Source organism: Amblyomma maculatum, chromosome 10, assembly GCF_055883805.1.
Source record: "Amblyomma maculatum isolate TAMU_Amacu chromosome 10, ASM5588380v1, whole genome shotgun sequence".
In the NCBI taxonomy this organism is placed as follows: domain Eukaryota; kingdom Metazoa; phylum Arthropoda; class Arachnida; order Ixodida; family Ixodidae; genus Amblyomma; species Amblyomma maculatum.
In genome coordinates, this window is record NC_139353.1 from 125772016 (window position 1) to 125789614 (window position 17599).

The 17599-nt window shown below is 47.1% G+C and overlaps 1 protein-coding gene across 1 annotated transcript in view; it reads left to right on the top strand.

Annotated features, from left to right (window-relative positions):
* The window catches only part of LOC146177411 (endothelin-converting enzyme 1-like), a 100684-nt gene that overhangs the window by 42566 nt on the left and 40519 nt on the right, over nucleotides 1-17599 (top strand). Inside the window, exons 4-6 of the mRNA XM_084581553.1 lie at nucleotides 10173-10576; nucleotides 10730-11232; nucleotides 14960-15391. Coding sequence (XP_084437679.1) covers nucleotides 10173-10576; nucleotides 10730-11232; nucleotides 14960-15391 — 1339 coding nt within the window. The remainder of the gene's footprint in view (nucleotides 1-10172; nucleotides 10577-10729; nucleotides 11233-14959; nucleotides 15392-17599) is intronic.

Below are 17599 nucleotides of genomic sequence, written 5' to 3' on the forward strand. Positions count from 1 at the left end.
GCAGAGACCAGGTTGCACGTGAACTTGCCGAGGCGTGTTTCATTGGTAAGCGTGGGTATGATTGTGTAACCGACCGTTCAATCAACCTTTATGAAAAAGAAGGCAGATTTCTGAACTGCGCATGGGATCAGACATGACGTTTGCAGGCATATAAGATGTGTTTCCTTCCATATGAATTACAGTCGCGAGTTCGCGCTTGTTGTCTACCTTTCTCGTCCTTGTTTTGTGTGTGCTCAGTATACCTTGAAGATATGTCTGAGCGACTCGCCCAACAATGCACTCTTTTAAATACTTTGTTATTCCGGCATATTTTGTGCAGAAACTCCTATTATCTCATGACCGATACCTTCGTCTCTTAGATGTTCCACAGGAGTTCCCTGTTTACTTTGTTGTACGCCCCGTTTATGTCCAGAAGGGCTACATACTCAGGTCTGTTTTGCGATCTAGCTATTTTTATGCATTGCGTAAGCATGAACAGGCTAGCATCTAAGCGTCTACCATTTGTTAACCCGTTATGAAGTTCTCCGAGTAACTTCCTACATATACCCATGATTGCATTTTTAATTTCACCTCCTGCATGGTAACCTGTAAATAACATGTTATGGAAATCGGCCTGTGAGATTTTATATGCATCCTATCTCCTTTCATTTTATAAATGAGATTGATGACTCGTTATGACTATTTCCAACTCTTTTGACGTTTTGTTACTTTTTAGACCAAGTTCATTAATCAGCTTGCTTTTAATTTTATCTATTCCTGTATGTGTGCTTTTTGAAATATTTTTGCACCTTTTTTCAGTTCATCTTGGTCAGTTCTAAGCTCCTTTGTATCCGGCTATATGGTGTTGCTCCCTAATATGCGGAGATTACCATATCGTCGCTCCTAAATGACTCGGCTATTACTGATGTAATGTAGTCCACAGCGTTGTCTCCCTTTAAACAATTTCCCTCGTCGTATTAAGCCCATCCCTGCTTTCTTTGATTCTTTTAAACTAGCCAGCTTATATGGTTCCAAATTTTTCTTAGTTTGCCTTTAGTCGCATCGTAGATTTTAACCACCCAGCAATCGCTGGACTGCTTTATTTTATTTTGGTCCAGGGCTTGTAAATCCAATTTCTTTGGTCGATAGGATTCCCACATTTGGTCTATTTTCTCATGAGATACCTGTGCTTCCTTTGCCTCTCGGTGTTCCCTTACAGCTGCCCGTCGTTCAATGGCTTCCCTGATTTCCTTATTCCATCAACCCCGTGACTTCTTCTTTCCATTCCAGCGGTTTGCTGCCCTAACCTCTTTATAAGTAGTTGTACATACATGATCAGATTCCCAATCTTCAATGGGGTGTTTCGCTATTGCTTCCTCTATGCCTGCTCCTAATCGCGATATTTGATCGTCGTTTATTTTGCGTTTCCTTTTTGTTTAAGTACCTTTTCTCTTTTCACCAAGGACCCTATCTTCAGACTGATACGTTTATGATCTCTTCCAAGACTACACTTTCTTTCTTTGTCAATTTCCATCCTTGCGAGCTTGTTAGAAATTACCTGGGACATATGCAGCTGTCAGTGGTCGTCTGCCTCCTCAAGGTTTCCCACATGATTTGTCCCTCACATTTTGTTTCTATATTTGCAGTAACTAGGTTGTGTCGCTCGCAGAAATCTAGCATTAGCTTCCCGTTGCAATCCGTGTATCGATCCACATCGTCCTTTTGGGCGTTCATGCCCCCTGTACAATGATATCTGCCCTAGCTTCAAACTGGCTCATGACATCACTGAGACAATTATCGAGTTCCATATTTTCTCGCCTGCATTGGTCTCATATACCTGAATAAACTAACCCAAGCCGTATAATTATGCCGGCAATTGCTCCTAATACCCAGACATGTTCTTTGAAAGATAATTTTACTCTTTGCCAATTTGTTCCTTGGTGCATCAACATACCTAGTCACCCCCCCCCCCTTTTCTCCATACTCTTTCTGTTGCACCCTTCTCAGGCGTAGCCTTCAGTAAATAGTGGATCTTCCATATCCCTGAGATGAGTTTCCGCCGCCCCAGTTCAGGTGCTTCAGATATCAGATAGCAGATACCGGAGCTGGCAAACATCTTTTCGTTCCATTTGTATATACAATAAATAACCACTACCACCACCACCACTTACCTGTTTACCTCAATCACTTCGAAATAATTCTCAAGGCATAACATTTTTATGTGATGATAACTGTCACCGCGTCCTTTTTATGCTTTCTGTTCGTTCCTAGCACCTCCTGTACTGTGTACATAACAATCTGCGCTTGCCGTGCTATAGCCCTGTTATCGTCAAGTTCCTGAGCTAAACTTTCCACCGCTCCAGCAGCGTCACTATTGAGGCCATCGTTCAGCTCCGCTGCTACTATCACCATATTAGGCCCTGCGATATGTATCGACTGCCTATTGTTGTTCCCTTGCAGCACTGCGTTCATCGTCCTCCGTAGGTAGGTTCGGACTGATACTCGCGTATCACCCTTTTCACGTCCCATGATAACTCTTCTCCAAATGCTCATGTTGGAATCTCGGCGGTAAGCACCCGGGCATTCTCTCTCTGCCTCCACACTGTTGGCTCCTGCTTCGGGTTATCTGTGTCCTTCTCTCTGGCAATTTCATTGTTCCTTACTATTTTCTTATTTCCCGACTTCTTAGAAGCCACTTCTGAATAGGTATGTTGCTCCGTCCCCGCGTGACCTACTTTGCCTTCGCTGTTCATGCCGGTACCTGTCCAGCCACGTGGCCCTCACTAGAATGTCCGTAATTGTTGCCTCCCAGGTGTGTCGGCCAATGTTTATTGCGAAAGCAATACCAAGATCTCTTTTCAGCCTTTCACATAGCGCGGCGGTGCACATGCAATGACCTTTTGCGCAACCCCGTGTGACGTCACGCGGAAGAGCTGGGCGACCAACTTGAGCCGTCCGCGAGGGGCGGCGGTGCACATGAAGCGGCGGCCTAACTCCCGGTCTCTCCACGAGGAGCGCCACAGGTGTGACGTCATGCCGAAGAGCTGGTGACCAACTTGAGCCGTTCGCGAAGGGCGGCGGTGCACATGAAGCGGCGGCCTAACTCCACGAGGAGCGCCACAGTTGTTGTGACGTCACGCCGAAGAGCTGGGCGGCCAACTAGAGCCGTTCGCGAGGGGCGGCGGCGCTGCGGCGCACATGAAGCGGCGGCCTAACTCCCGGTCTCTCTACGAGGAGCGCCACAGGTGTTGTGACGTCATATAGTTGTATAAGTAGGTGACCACTCGTGTCGTCTGTGAGAAGAGGGGTGCACCTCTCCAAGGTGCTGCTCGATTCGACAGGCCACGTGTAGTTCACACACAAACACACAGTGAGACGTAGGACGACGAACTTGCAGTAACAAAACGAAAATTGACTTTATGTAACAAGAACACCAAGCACAGGGTACAGAAAACCTATTCACACGAGGCAGTGAGACATCACACTTTACGAAAGAGACTGGACGAAAGACTAACTGCAAACTGAGCGCATCGCTCTTTTTACGACTTCTCGGTCGGGGCATGCCTGCTACGCTGTCTTCTCCGAGCGAGAATCAAACCAAACTCAGAACCAGAACCGTTGATGGCTGCGCGGCGAGCTCGTAATGAGAGGTTGAAACAACGGCGTGATGCGGAGACAACCGAGGAGCGAGAAGCGAGACGTGCGAAAGAACGTGCTCAATATGCAGCTCGGCGTGAACGTACAGTCTCTTTGGCACAAACTTGCCATCCGTGCTTTCGCATTACTTCAATGCAGATTCTGCAGTGCCCTATGGATTTTTTCTAGCGTGAGGTACACTGGCCGCACTATCGCTGGCTTCGCGTGGCTCTGTGGCGACCGTACTGCGCATACGCGAGAAGCGAGAGATGTCACTGCCCAAACTGGCGAGCTTTGTCATCGCTGCAGACGCTCGCCGCAGCTGCGAGGAGTCGGGTGATGTCAGGAGTCGGGCGACGTCAATTCATTGTCACCGCCACTTGTGGAGCAGAAGTGGCGCGCGCTACAGCGCATGAGTGAGGAGACAGCTCGCGCGTATTAATGTGGGGCGGTGAACTGGCTAAACGCAGCCTAGACCGGAGTTCTCCATGGAAAGCAGTGTTAGAGTCACACCGCTGGGGTGTAACAGATTGCAAAATTTACACTCGTGAGACCCCGAGGTTGTCGCCTTGCAGTTAGCCGTTGAATGCCGGAAACACGAACATGAGGCTAATCTTGCGGCGGAGACACTGGAGCAAAGAGGAACGCTTAGCCAAGAGTCATCGTCATGAAGCGGAGCGGCGCTGTTGTTGTTTTTGCGACTGTAAAAGAAGGCAAATAAATGCACGGGCTTGCTACTGAGGCCTCCGCTGCCTCGTGCGGAGAGGAGAGAAGCAGAGTAGAAAGATGAAGAGGCAGAGATATACGCGCGTCCCAAGAGCCGTCATCCACCACCGAAGCGGTCGCAAATGCAATGACGGCTTACAACTGATGCAACCGTGGTGGCAGGCTAGCCCCTGCCTGCCGCCGCAAGTGGCGGTGACCTACCTGTCCCAGCCCCGTAGGCCCAGGAGTAGCCAGCCCCTTTTCTTCTCTCCCGACTCGCAGAGCGGCGTGCCCTGGCATCGCAGCAAGGCAAAGATAATAAGAGTTAGGACAACGTGAACACAAACAGCAGAACGCCCTGCTAAGCGGCGATGCCAAGATGCAGATGATGATAATAATAATAATAATAATAATAATAATAATAATAATAATAATAATAATAATAATAATAATAATAATAAACAGTTTCATAGGAAAGGAAAATCACAGCATCTGTCACGCTCTGTAGACACCTGACCCTCGCTGTAATGGCAGGAAACGAAGTTGGGGGAGAAAGTGGAAAAAGAGAAAGAGGAGCCGTAGTGGGGGCTACGGAGTAATTTAAACCACCCAGAGACCTTTACGTGCACTGACATCACCTGGCAGGCACTCCCCTGATGGGGCTGGGACAGGTAGGTCACCGCCGCTTGCTGTGGGTGCTTGCCTGCTACCAAATTTTTATCTGTTGTAGGCCGTCATTGCACCCACCACCGCTTCGGTGGTGGACAACGGCTGTTGTTGCGGCGCACGTCTTTCTCTGCCTCTTCCTTTTCTTTCTTTATTTTCTCTTCTGTTTGCACGAGGCAGCGGAGGTGGCTCAGCTACAGAGCCAGTAGCAGGCCCCTGCACTTTTTCTCCGTCTTCCTACAGCCGCAACAACTCACATTGCTCCGTTTTGCCTCCATCGAAACGCAGACGCCGGTAGAGAGTAAAAAGCGGCGCATAGCAGCAGCAGCACATTGAAAATGAGAGGAAGAAGGCGATGAGAGCAGCGGGGACACCCACAGAAAGAGGAATGGCTTGCCAAGTCTGCCGAGCGTAATAGATAGAGCCTAACGGCTGAGACGGGGCCAGTGAACGTCAGGTTCTTCTTATCTCTTCAAATCTTCCGCACCTCTTCAAGGTGCTCCTCGATTCGTCAGGCGACTTGTAGTTCACACACAAACACACAATGAGACGTAGGAAGACGAACTTGCAGTAACAAAACGAAAATTAACTTTATATAACAAGAACACGGCAGGTGGCGGCAGAAAGTTAGGTGGGCGGATGAGATTAAGAAGTTCGCAGGGGTCAAGTGGACGCAGGTAGCACAGAACCAGGTTAAGTGGAGAAATATGGGAGAGGCCTTCGCCCTGCAGTGGGTATAATCAGGCTGATGATGATGATGAACAAGAACACGAAGCAGAGGGTACAGAAAACTTATTCACACGAGGCAGTGAGACATCGCACTTTACGAAAGTGACTGGACGAAAGACTAACTGCAAACTGAGCGCATCGCTATTTTTACGACTTCTCAGTCGGGGCCTGCCTGCTACGCTGTCTTCTCCGAGCGGGAATCAAACTAAACTCAGAACTAGAACCAGAACCGTCGATGGCTGCGCGGCGCGCTCTTAAATAATCAGCGCAGAAGCTTCTAGGCACGGAGGAGGAACGGAAAACAGCTTAGCGTTGCCAAAGCTATGCCTCCCTCCCTCGGCCCTCTGGAGATGTCTCGAATTTACTCGAACATGGTCAGCACGCGCGGCCCTCACGCTTGAAGCGAGGAGGAGGGCCGGGACCACGCGGGGGAATGCACGCGTGACTCTGCGCATGACGACGAGGGCGAGGAGGCGCAGAGCAGTGGCCGAGATTACGTAATCGGTGGCGTCGCGTTCTCGGAGCTTGTAGAACATTCCATCGCCGTTTTCTCCGGCGCGCGCGCCAAAACAATAACGAAAGGGCCACCGCGGCCTTACACGCCCCACCATAAGAAGATTGCTGGGCTTTTTTGCCCAGCCAAACCGAACAATTACAAAAGGCCGCTACTTTGTGTTCACAAGAACACGATCTACATGCACAGTTCCTTTTCACAGTCCCAGGGTAGCACGAATGACATTCGCGACAGGTGGCAGCTCTTGATAAACAAAGTTCACTTACCCGGTTCTGTGCTAGCTGCATCCACTTGACCCCTGCGAGCTTCTTTATCACATCCGCCCACCTAAGTTTCTGCCGCCCCCTGCTACGCTTTCCTTCCCTTGGAATCCAGTTTGTTACCCTAAGCGACCATTGGTTATCCTCTCTTCGCACTAGATGTCCTGCCCAGGTCCATTTCTTCTTAATTTCCACTAGAATGTCGGTAACTTAAGTTATTTGTCTGACCCACTCTGCACGCTTCCTATCTCTTAATGTTACACCTACCATGTGTCGTTCCATAGCCCTCTGGGTTGTCCTCAACTTAAGTAGAACTCTCTTGGTTAACCTCCACGTTTCAGCGCCATAGGTAAGTACAGGTAAGATGCAACTGTTGTATACTTTCCTCTTCAGCGATAACGGTAAGCTGCTAGACATAATCTGCGAGTGCTTGCCAAATGCGCTTCATCCCAATCTTATTCTTCTTGTTATTTCCTTTTCATGGTCCGGATCTGCGGTTACTACCTGTCCTAAGAAGACATATTGGCCTACTACTTCCAGTACTTCGCTACCTAATGTAAACTGCTGTTCCTTCCTGAGGCTGTTGAACATTGCCTTAGTCTTCTGCATATTGATTTTCAAGCCTACCTTTCTACTTTTCCTGTCTAGGTCATCAATCATTATTTGTAGTTCATCTCACGAGTTGCTTAGCAAGGCAATGTCATCAGCAAATCGCAGCTTACTGAGGTATTATCCGTCTACCCTTGTCCCTAACTGCTCTAATTCCAAGTCTCTGAATACTTCCTCTAAGCAAGCTGTGAATAGTATTGGGGAGAGTGTCTCCTTGCCTAACACGTTTCTTAATGGAAATTTTGTTACTTTCTTTATGCAGAACTATGGTTGCTGTGCAGGCACTGTATATATCTTACAGAACTTTCACGTGCGGCTCGTCTACCCCGCGATTTCGCAATGCCTGCATCACCGCCCAGGTTTCAACTGAGTCAAATGCTTTTTCGTAGTCAATGAATGCTATGCATAAGGGCCGGTTATATTCCGAGCATATTTCTATCACCTGATTGATGGTATGGATATGATCGATAGTAGAGTATCGTTTCCGAAACCCTGCTTGATCCTTTGCTTGATTGCAGTCTAAGGTTGTCCTGATTCTATTAGCGATTACCTTAGTAAACACCTTATACGTAACAGGCAGTAAGCTAATTTGTCTGTAATTTTTAAGGTCCTTAGAGTCCCCTTTCTTATGAATGAATATAATGTTTGCATTCCTCCATGGTTCCAGTACCGTCGATGACACCAGGCACTGCGTATACAAGGTGGCCAGTTTTTCTAACATGATATCCCCCCCGTCCATCAGGATATCCGTAGTTATCTGATCCTCTCCCGCTGATTTCCCCCTTTTCATAGTTTCTAATGCTTTCTTGACCTCGTCTTTCGTCACTGGTGGAACGTCTGAATGCTTTTCCCTACCGCCAGTCTCATTACGGTCCTGACTACTTTGGCTACTGTATAGATTTGTATAGAACTCCTCGGCTACTTTGACTATCTTATCCATATTCTTGATGACGTTGCCCGCCTTGTCCCTTATCGTATACATCTGGTCTTTGCCTATGCCCAATTTCTTCTTTACCGCTTTCAGGCTTGCCCCTTTCTTTCCAGCATGCTCAATTTTCTCCATGTTATACTTCCTTATATCGGTCACCTTGCGCTTATTGATTAGCGTTGATATCTCGGCCAATTCGATCCGGTCTGTTGGATTGGAAGCTTTCATTCTCTGGCGTTTCTTAATCAAATCTTTCGTCTCCTTAGACAGCTTACCGGTATCCTCTCTAACTGTCCTACCGCCTACTTCTACCGCGCACTCAGTAATGATATCTCTGAAATTATTTTTCCTTGCTTCTAGGGTAATGTCGCCATCCTCGGTTAGAGCTGAATACCTATTCTGTAGCGAGATCCTGAACTCTTCTGCCCTCCCCCTCACCGCTAATTCGTTGATGGGTTTCTTTCTTACTAATATGTTGCGTCGCTTCTTCAGATTTAGGCTAATTCTGGACCTCATCATCCTGTGGTCACTGCATCGCACTTTCCCGATTACCTCTACATCTTGCATAATGGCGGGGGTTGAACACATTATGAAGTCGATTTCATTTTTAGTCTCCCCGTTCGGACTTTTCCATGTCCATTTCCGGTTCTTCCGTTTGCTGAAGAAGGTATTCATGATTCGTAAGTTATTGCGCTCTGCAAACTCAACTAGTAACTCCCCCCTGCTATTCCTAGAACCAATGCCATAGTCACCTATTGCCTTGTCTCCTGCCTGCTTTTTCCCTACCTTGGCATTAAAGTCGACCATTAGTACAGTATACTGCGTCTTTACTTTTCGCATTGCCGATTCTGCATCTTCGTAGAAGCTTTCAACTGCCTGGTCATAACTATATGTAGGTGCATATTCCTTAGGCTGCCCTAACCTAACTAGCTGAAAACTAATAAAGTTAACAGAAGAAAGAACTCATCGATTTGACGCTTTCGGAAGCTCCCGCAGTCGCAAGTCTGTCCGTTTCCTGCCACCACGTGCAATACGAGGAGCGATGGCACAAATCTAAGACACAAATAAAAACCGCTTTGGCACAAAGATAAGACACGCTTTCACAAGGATAGTTCTCTTAGTGTGCGATCTGCATTTTGTGCAGTCTCATACAGTTCCCCCAAAACACATCATGCAAGATAGTTTTAAAACCTTGGTTTATTTTAAAAGTTCCGGAGTCGAGTGAAATGGGTCGAATGTGAAACATAAACGTGGTGCAATAATCCACCATAATGTTGCGTTTTGAGGCGCAAAAATAATATATGACAGCCCCGCGGCGTGAAACACTTGCGTCTATTCCTTGGGCACAATCACAGCGGCACAGTAACGAATGTGTTATTGCGTTTACCTGCTACGGCATGCATTGGCCATTAAGATATGCTGGACTAAATTATAGGGTCAGTAGTTAAATGTCGTCGTCCATCGAACATGTATATATATACTCGCAGTTCGCTCTGAACGAGCCACTTAATTATTACTGTTTGTTGTGTTTAATGGTTAGCAGCTTGTAAGTGCCGCAGTGCTCGTCGCTGGTAGGCTGTCGGCAATGCACATCGGTAACCAGTCTAAATTTTGTGCCTTCTATTAATTTGAAAGATGTAGCCATAATTCTCATTTATAGGTTTCACCCCGAGTTTTAATCGTGCTCGCTCTGTTCTGCTTGAAATAGAGGTAAGATTGCGCGTCTTTCTTTTTGTCTGAGCGTTTCCTCGCAACGTCGTGTTACCGAATGAGAGCTTTATCAAGGTTTTCCACTAACCCGACCTCAAGAGGGGGGTTTAATTCCTATATTATGCATGGCGCTCCTATATAATGCCATGACAGTGCACTAATAATACCCAAAAGCCCCTGTGGCTTTATTCATTGTCGGAGTCTTTTTGTTACGTTAAGTCCCATAAATTCAAACGTAGAAATAAGTCTTAAACGATGAGTGACCAAAATACACCGCTTTTATCGTAATATTTAGACCGTTCAATGCACAGTGTCGCGCTTCAAGTGACGTTGAATGTCTCTCACGTTGACTCGCTCTGTGATTATGAATGTTTGTCTGAAAATTTCTGTAAGCTGCTTGATATAATAGCTAATATGTCTAGGGCGGTTATGGCAGGGACCTCATTGAAAGCCAGCTGGACAGGAGCGTGGACCCATGCCACGACTTCGCTGCGTACGTCTGCGGCCGCTGGACGCCCCGCAATGACCTCTCTGAGCTATCAAGCTCGGCTCTCGAGGAGATGGTCGTGGTGTGGCTCAGCAAGCTGCCTGATACGCTGGACAAGAGCGGCGCCCAGTTGCCTGTGGCAAGAAAAGCGGCAGCCATGTTGGATAGCTGCATGACGCAAACGGGCTCTCAAGTCGACGTCCTCAAAGGCTTTATGCATGAGCATGGCCTTTTGTGGCCCGAGAACCAAGAACCTAAACGGCGGCCTCTCAATGTGCCATTCGACCTAGCGTTCAACTGGCAAGTGTACCTCTGGTTCTCGCTGAAGCTTCTCCCAGCAGCCAAGAACAATGGTCAGAAGCGCCGTGTTCTCTTTACTCACAGCGACCGGATGCTGTATTGGAAGGATCTCTTTAAACAAATACCACAGATACACTTTCAAAAAGTTTACACCAACGTTTTCAAACTTTTTGCTAATGACACGACTCGTTTGCCCTCTCCTAAAGCAATAGAAGAAGCCTACAAGACCCTCCAATACGCATTCGCCCACTTGGTCCGCGCGTCCTCGCGGAAGCCCCCTGTTCCCGCGGTGTATTCACTAAGAGAACTTGTCGGCCTCTGGTCGGCCTCTAGTGCGACGTATGTTGAGTACGTATTTAACACCACGCTAGGAACCGACCAGCCGTTCACCATGCAGGACTTGGTGCTTTTCAGCGATGTGGCTCTGTGGGACAGTCTGCGCGTGATTTTCAGCACTACAGGCAACCGCGCCGTGCTCCACCACCTCGCTTGGCTCTTCCTGTTCGCGTACGCACCTGTAGCCAGCCCAAGCGCTGGCCTGCTCATCTTGCACGGAAGCAACGAGCTAGCGAAACAAGAGCGGCTGCCCTTCTGCTCCCGCCAGGTCGAGTCCAGTTACACCCTCCTGGTAGCCGCCGCCGCGGCAGTAGCACTATTCACGGAAGAAGAACGTCGCCACATCGAGAATCAGCTCACTGGTGTTCTTGAGGTATGTGAACTGTTCTAAAGGGCACCAGGGGTACGTGGTACAGATATTGACTAATGGGAAGTAACCACGTTCTGACGTGGTCTGTGAACGCCAAGGTTAATTGAGTAGCGCTAGAGGCAGCCGAGCAGGAATTGCATGATGCTCTTATGATGTAACCGTATTAGTGCCCGAGATAATGTTTATCAGGAACGCGCTTGGGTAGCTGAACAAATGAGTTACATATGTTGCTTTCCATACTCAAGCTGATCGCTAATTATTACAAGGTATTTATAAGGATAACTGCACACGAATGGCAATATTTACAGTAACATTTAGTGAAAAATGAACAATTCTAGGTTTTCGGGGACAGTTCAATTCATTTCAGTCGTTCAGTCGTGTCCGACTCTTCGTGACCCTATGGACCATATCACACCAGGCTTTCCGGTCTCTCACTATCTTCCTAACATCACATAACTTCATCTGCAGCGCGTGGAGGATGTCATCTAACCATTGCGTTCGCTGCCTACCCCTTCTACGGCGACCTTCAACCTTTCCCAAAATCAAATCTTTCTCCAGCGACTCCTCTCTTCTCATCAGATGACCGAAGTAGCTGAGTTTTAACTTTAGAATTTGACCCTCCAATGAGCAGTTAGGGTTTATGGTTAATATCGACTGATTTGATCTTCTGGCCGTCCAAGGAACTCTCAAGAGTCTCCGCCAGCACCACAATTCAAAGGCGTCAATTCTTCGGCGGTCAGCCTTCTTCACAATCCAGCCCTCCCATCCATACATCACAACTGGAAAGCCCATAACATGAGTTATACGGAACTTGGTCGGCAGTGTAATGTCTCTGCTCTTTACTAGGCGGTCAAAGCTAGCCAGGCTCTCTTTCCCAGAAAAAGGCGTCTCCTAATTTTTTGGCTGCAGTCTCCACAGCCATTAGCCTGATAATCAATCTCTGGAAAAATATTCAGAATGTACTGCTAACGCCTGCTTGCTTAGAGGCAGTATTCAGACACTTAGAATGGGAGCAGTTAGAGATAAGGGTAGATGTAGAATACCTCAGTAATCTGCGAATTGCTGATGACATTGTCTTGCTAAGTCAGTCAGGAGATGAACTACAAATAATGATTGCTGACCTAGAAAGGAAAAGTAGAAAGAAAGGCTTGAAAATCAATATGCAGAAGACTAAGGTAATGTTCAACAGCCTTGGGAAGGCACAGCAGTTTACGTTAGGTAGCGAAGCACTCGAAGTAGTAGGCGAATATGTCTTCTTAGGACAGGTAGTAACCGCAGATCCACACCATGAAAAAGAAATAACAAGCATAATAAGTTGGGATGGAGCGCATTTGACAAGCACTCGCAGATTATGACTAGCAGCTTGCCAGTATTGCTCAAGAGGAAAGTATACAACAGTGGCATCTTACCTGTACTCACCTAAGGGGCTGAAACGTGGAGGCTAACCAAGAGGGTTCTATTTAGGTTGAGGAGAACGCAGAGGGATGTGGAGCGAAAAATGGTAGGGGTAACATTAAAGGTTAGGAAGTGTACAGAGTGGGTGAGAGAAATTGCTAAAGTTACTGACATTCTAGTGGAACTCAAGAAGAAATGGGCATGGGCAGGACATGTAGTGCTAAGAGAGGATAACCGATGGTCGCTTAGGGCAACAAATCGGACTCCAAGGGAAGGAAAAGTGAACAGGGGGCGGCAGAAAATTAGGTGGGCGGATGAGGTTAAGAAGTTCACAGGGGTCAAGTGAATGCCGCTAGCAGAGAACCGGGTTAATTGGAGAAATATGGGAGAGACATTCGCCTTGCACTGGGTATTTTTAAACGGATGATGATGATGATGATGACTGCGAACTATCATTTTTATAACGATTCAACAAGGGTGCCATCCGATTCGTCGATGTATATGTGTATATGCAGTGGCCCTTCTCTCCACAATAAAAATGAGACAGCTCCAGCTTAACTGTCTAGTCTGAAAAAGTAAACATATTCGCTCCTGTTACATGATCTTGAGTTTGTTTAGACTACTGATACCAACCAGAAGCACAGAGTGGTCAAGTAGACAAATTGTCGATACTACTCGAAGTTTTCAAGAAGGCGTAGCCATAACTCGACGGAACTTTCACAGAGTTTAGCAGAACTACGTAGGTACAGCCTTTGTCATAAGTATAGAGCCCAGGGGGTCTGCTTTTGAGCCGTATAGTGGCGCTGATTTAGCGGAGGTCGTTCCCACTGGACAAGAAAGGACAAAAAATCTTATCATCATGGGATTAGGAACATCAGAAATGCTTTACAAGCCGCACAAAGTGGCTCAGAAGCAGACCCTTCGGGCTCTACACTTTTTACAAAGACTGTACATTGCCTTTACGCAGTGCGAAGATAACACGTTTCCTATGCACAAATAAAAACTCGATTGACGTGAATTGTAAGGGGGAGCGTCCCTACCAGCCAATTCTTACATCATTATCACCGGACTATAGCCACTGCAAAGCGAAGGTCTCTCACATTTTCCTACAATTAACCAGGTCCAGTGCAATCTGCATACACTTAACACCTTCGAACTTTTTGCTCATCTACTCACGAATTTTCTGCCACCCCCTGACGCTCTCCTTCGATTGAAATCCAAATGGTTACTTTAGTCGACCATCGATTATCCTCTATTGGCACTACATGTCCTACCATTGCCCAATATTTTCCTCTTAATTACGACTAGAATATCATTAAATTGAGTCATTTCTGTTACTCAGCCTGCACCCTTCCCATCTCTTAGCGTTACACGTTTCATTTTTCGTACCATAATTCTCGGCGTTGTTCTTAACTTAAATAAAACCTTTTTTGTTAGCCTCCGCATCTCAGCCTCATAGATGACTACCGCCGTTAAGATTCAACTGTTACATACTTTACTCTTGAGCGATACGGGTTAGCTGATAGTCATAATGGGCCTGTACCTTCCAAATTTACTCCGGTCCAATCTTATTCCTTTGGTAACTTCTCTTTCCTGGTCCGGATCTGCGGTTACTGCCTGTTATATGTAGCCATATTCGCCTACCACGTGTAGCCGTTCGCTACCTCTTTTAAAGTGCTGTTCCTGAATTCCCTGGCTCTTTAGCATAACTTAGCCATCTGCATAATTTTTAGGCCGTCTTTTCGGCTCTTCTCAGGTCATTAATCATTAGTCGCAACTGTTTCTCTGAGTTACTTAGCAGACGGTGTCGTCAGCGAAGCGTAGATTTCTGAGATATTCTCCATCAACCTTCCTCACGTATTGCCTTACACCCCGCCCTGGTGGCGCCGGTGCTCGTCTACTGTGCCCAAGGACGCGGGATCGAATCCCGGCCTCGACTGCCACTTTTCGATGGAGGCGAAAAGCAAGGTGCCCGTGTTCTGTGCGATGTCAGTGCACGTTAAAGAACCTCAGGTGGTCTAAATTTCCGGAGTCCTTCACTAAGGCGTCTCTCATAGCCTCAGTAGCTTCGGGACGTTAAACCCAACAAAAGAAACCAAACCAACATATTGCCTTACATATCATACGCCCTTTTAGTGCGATTAAGAGCTGTAGCTACAAAAGTTTCCCGGTGTGCTCTGTGGAGGCATGAATGATAATGCACTTATTTTAGGCCTAACTACGCCTTTGATGCCGACAGCACACTGGTTACCTAAGGCGCTCTTGTAAACGACTGTTTCACCTGTTGTGTGCATACGATGGAACCATACTCTCTATATACTCCGACTGTTCGCAGATGGCCACGGAGAAGAGTCTCGCTGCATTGTGGCTGGACAATCAGACTCAGCATGTCGCTGCCGAGAAGCTAAGGAATATGCGTAGGGTGCTGTGGCCAGCCCAGGAGTTTCTAAAAGCGGAGATGCTCGAAAAGGCGTACGCGAACTTCCCCGACAAGGCGCCGTCCTTCGTGCATCACTGGATCGAGACCAGGCGCTTGTCACGAGCTCGTCTTGGCTCAGACGCTGGCTTGGAAGAGTTGCGTATCCGCAATAGCATCACGGAGCCGTACGTCCAGTACGAGCACGTGTTGAACCAGCTGGCGCTTTCTCTGGGAGCCCTGGCGCCGCCTCTTTACTACAATGACGGCACCAAGGCGATGTTGCACGGCGGCTTGGGATACTACTATGCCAAGGAGTTGATGAAAGCTTTTGACGTACAGGGCTTGCAGGTAAACTTCATACATGCGCGGTATAGCTGGTTGAAAGGCTGCATCAGGAAAAAACGATTGAGCGAGTTGAAATGCATTTTGTGATTTAATATAAATGCTCATCTGTTCAAACATATAAATAAAGTTTCTTGTTATTCCTTGAGGTCGAACACATTACGTATTATTACTCTTTATGTAATAGCGAGTTTTATGTCAGTCCAGCGTCCCGGTTGAAGCTCTAAACTAACTAGCAAGTCTCTTGCGCCCTCTTCTTTGTTCGTCATCTTTCTCACACCGCACAACTTTTAAGGCGAAAGTCTTTCTAGGTTGATGTGACGAAATCCCGCGCGCGAGAGTTGTGCGCTAGATATGTTATATTCCGCGAGGTTCCGCGAAATGTGTTCTTATCTAGCATTCTTCCATCTGCAAAACCACACTTCAACGCGCGCCAAAGAACGCCACGCGAAAATTTGCCGGAGAAAGTTTGACATATAAACCGCCCCTTTACTTTCCTATAAACCGCTTATAACTATATATAGCACTGCAATAACGTCGACGAGAGGCAAACGATGAAAGGCAAATGTTAGGAGAGGAAGAGTAGGCTTTCGCCATTCTTAAGAGACATCTAAGATAGCCTCTAATTTTAGTTTTCCCTAGGCTCGCCTTCTTTCACAATTTCTATAAGTCACAGTGCGTTGGTGCTTCACTGCAATTACCAGAGAAACAGTTTGGCAGTGGCTTAGCTATGCTATGCCAAGATATACGTAGCGAGAGGTATACGTTTCCCTTGCTGAGCTTATGGTGATTTATGTTTAGCAATGAGAGACGTTGGGTATACTCTTTATTAATTTTGCTTGACAGAGACAAAGGCTACAAGGTGATCTGTGAAGTCGCATGCAGCTGTTTCAATTTTATCTATAAATAAATTGGTTCACAGGAAAGTAAAGGCTCAATATGTGTCCAACTTGTATCATGGACACCTGAACCGCGCCGTAACAAAAGAGAAAAAGGTGGGAGTGAGAGTGGGAAGTGTTTAGAGGAAGTATTCAGAGACTGAGAATAGGATCAGTTAGGGATAACGGTAGATGGAGAATACCTCAGTAATCTGCGATTTGCTGATCATATTGCCTTGCCACGTAACTCGGGGGAAGAACTGCAAGTAATGATTGATGACCTAGACAGGAAAAGTAGAAAGGTAGGCTTGAAAATCAATATTCAGAAGACTAAGGGAATGTTCAACAGCCTCGGGAAGAAACAGCAGTCTACGTTAGGTAGCGAAGCACTGGAAGTAGTAGGCGAATATGTCTACTTAGGACAGGTAGTAACCGCAGATCTGGACCATGAAAAGGTAAGATTGGGATGGAGCGCATTTGGCAAGCGCTCTGAGATTATGACTAGCAGCGTACCGGTGTCGCTAAAGATGGTTGGTTTGTGGTTGGTGGGGTTTAACCTCCCAAAGCAACTCAGGCTATGAGAGACGCCGTAGTGGAGGACTCCGAAAATTTTGACCACCTGGGATTCGTTAACGTGCACTAACATCCCACAGCACAAGGGCGCCTTGCTCTTAGCGTCCAACGAAAAGCTGCCGCCGAGGCCGGGATTCAATCCCGCGTCCCTGGGAACAGTAGTCGAGCACCGGAACCACTACGCTACCCCGGCGAGGAGGTATCACTAAAGAGGAAAGTATACAACAGTTGCATGTTACCTGTACTCACCTATGGGGCTGAAACATGGAGGCTAACCAAGAGGGACCAAGAGGGTTCTACTTACCTTGAGGACAACGCAGAGGTGTGTGCAACGAAAAATGTTAGGAGTAACATTAAGAGATATGAAGCGTGCAGGTTGGGTCAGAGAAATAACTCAAGTTAGTGATATTCTAGGGGAAATCATGAAGTAACGGGCATGGGCAGGACATGTAGTGCGAAGAGAGGATAGCCGATGGTCGCTTAGGGTAACAAACTGGATTCCAAGCGAAGGAAAGCGTAGCAGGGGGCAGCAGAATTTTAGGTGGGCGGATGAGGTGAAGATGTTCGCAGGGGTCAAGGGGATGCAGCTAGCACAGAACCGGGCTAATTTGAGATATATGGGAGAGGCCTTCGTCCTGTAGTGGGTATATGATGATGAGAGTGAAAAAAATGGGTTTTCTCTATGCAGAATTTTGATTCGGCAGTCTCCAAAGGTTGTCTCATACATTGGATCACTGGTGTCAAGTCCATTTGGTGCCACCGT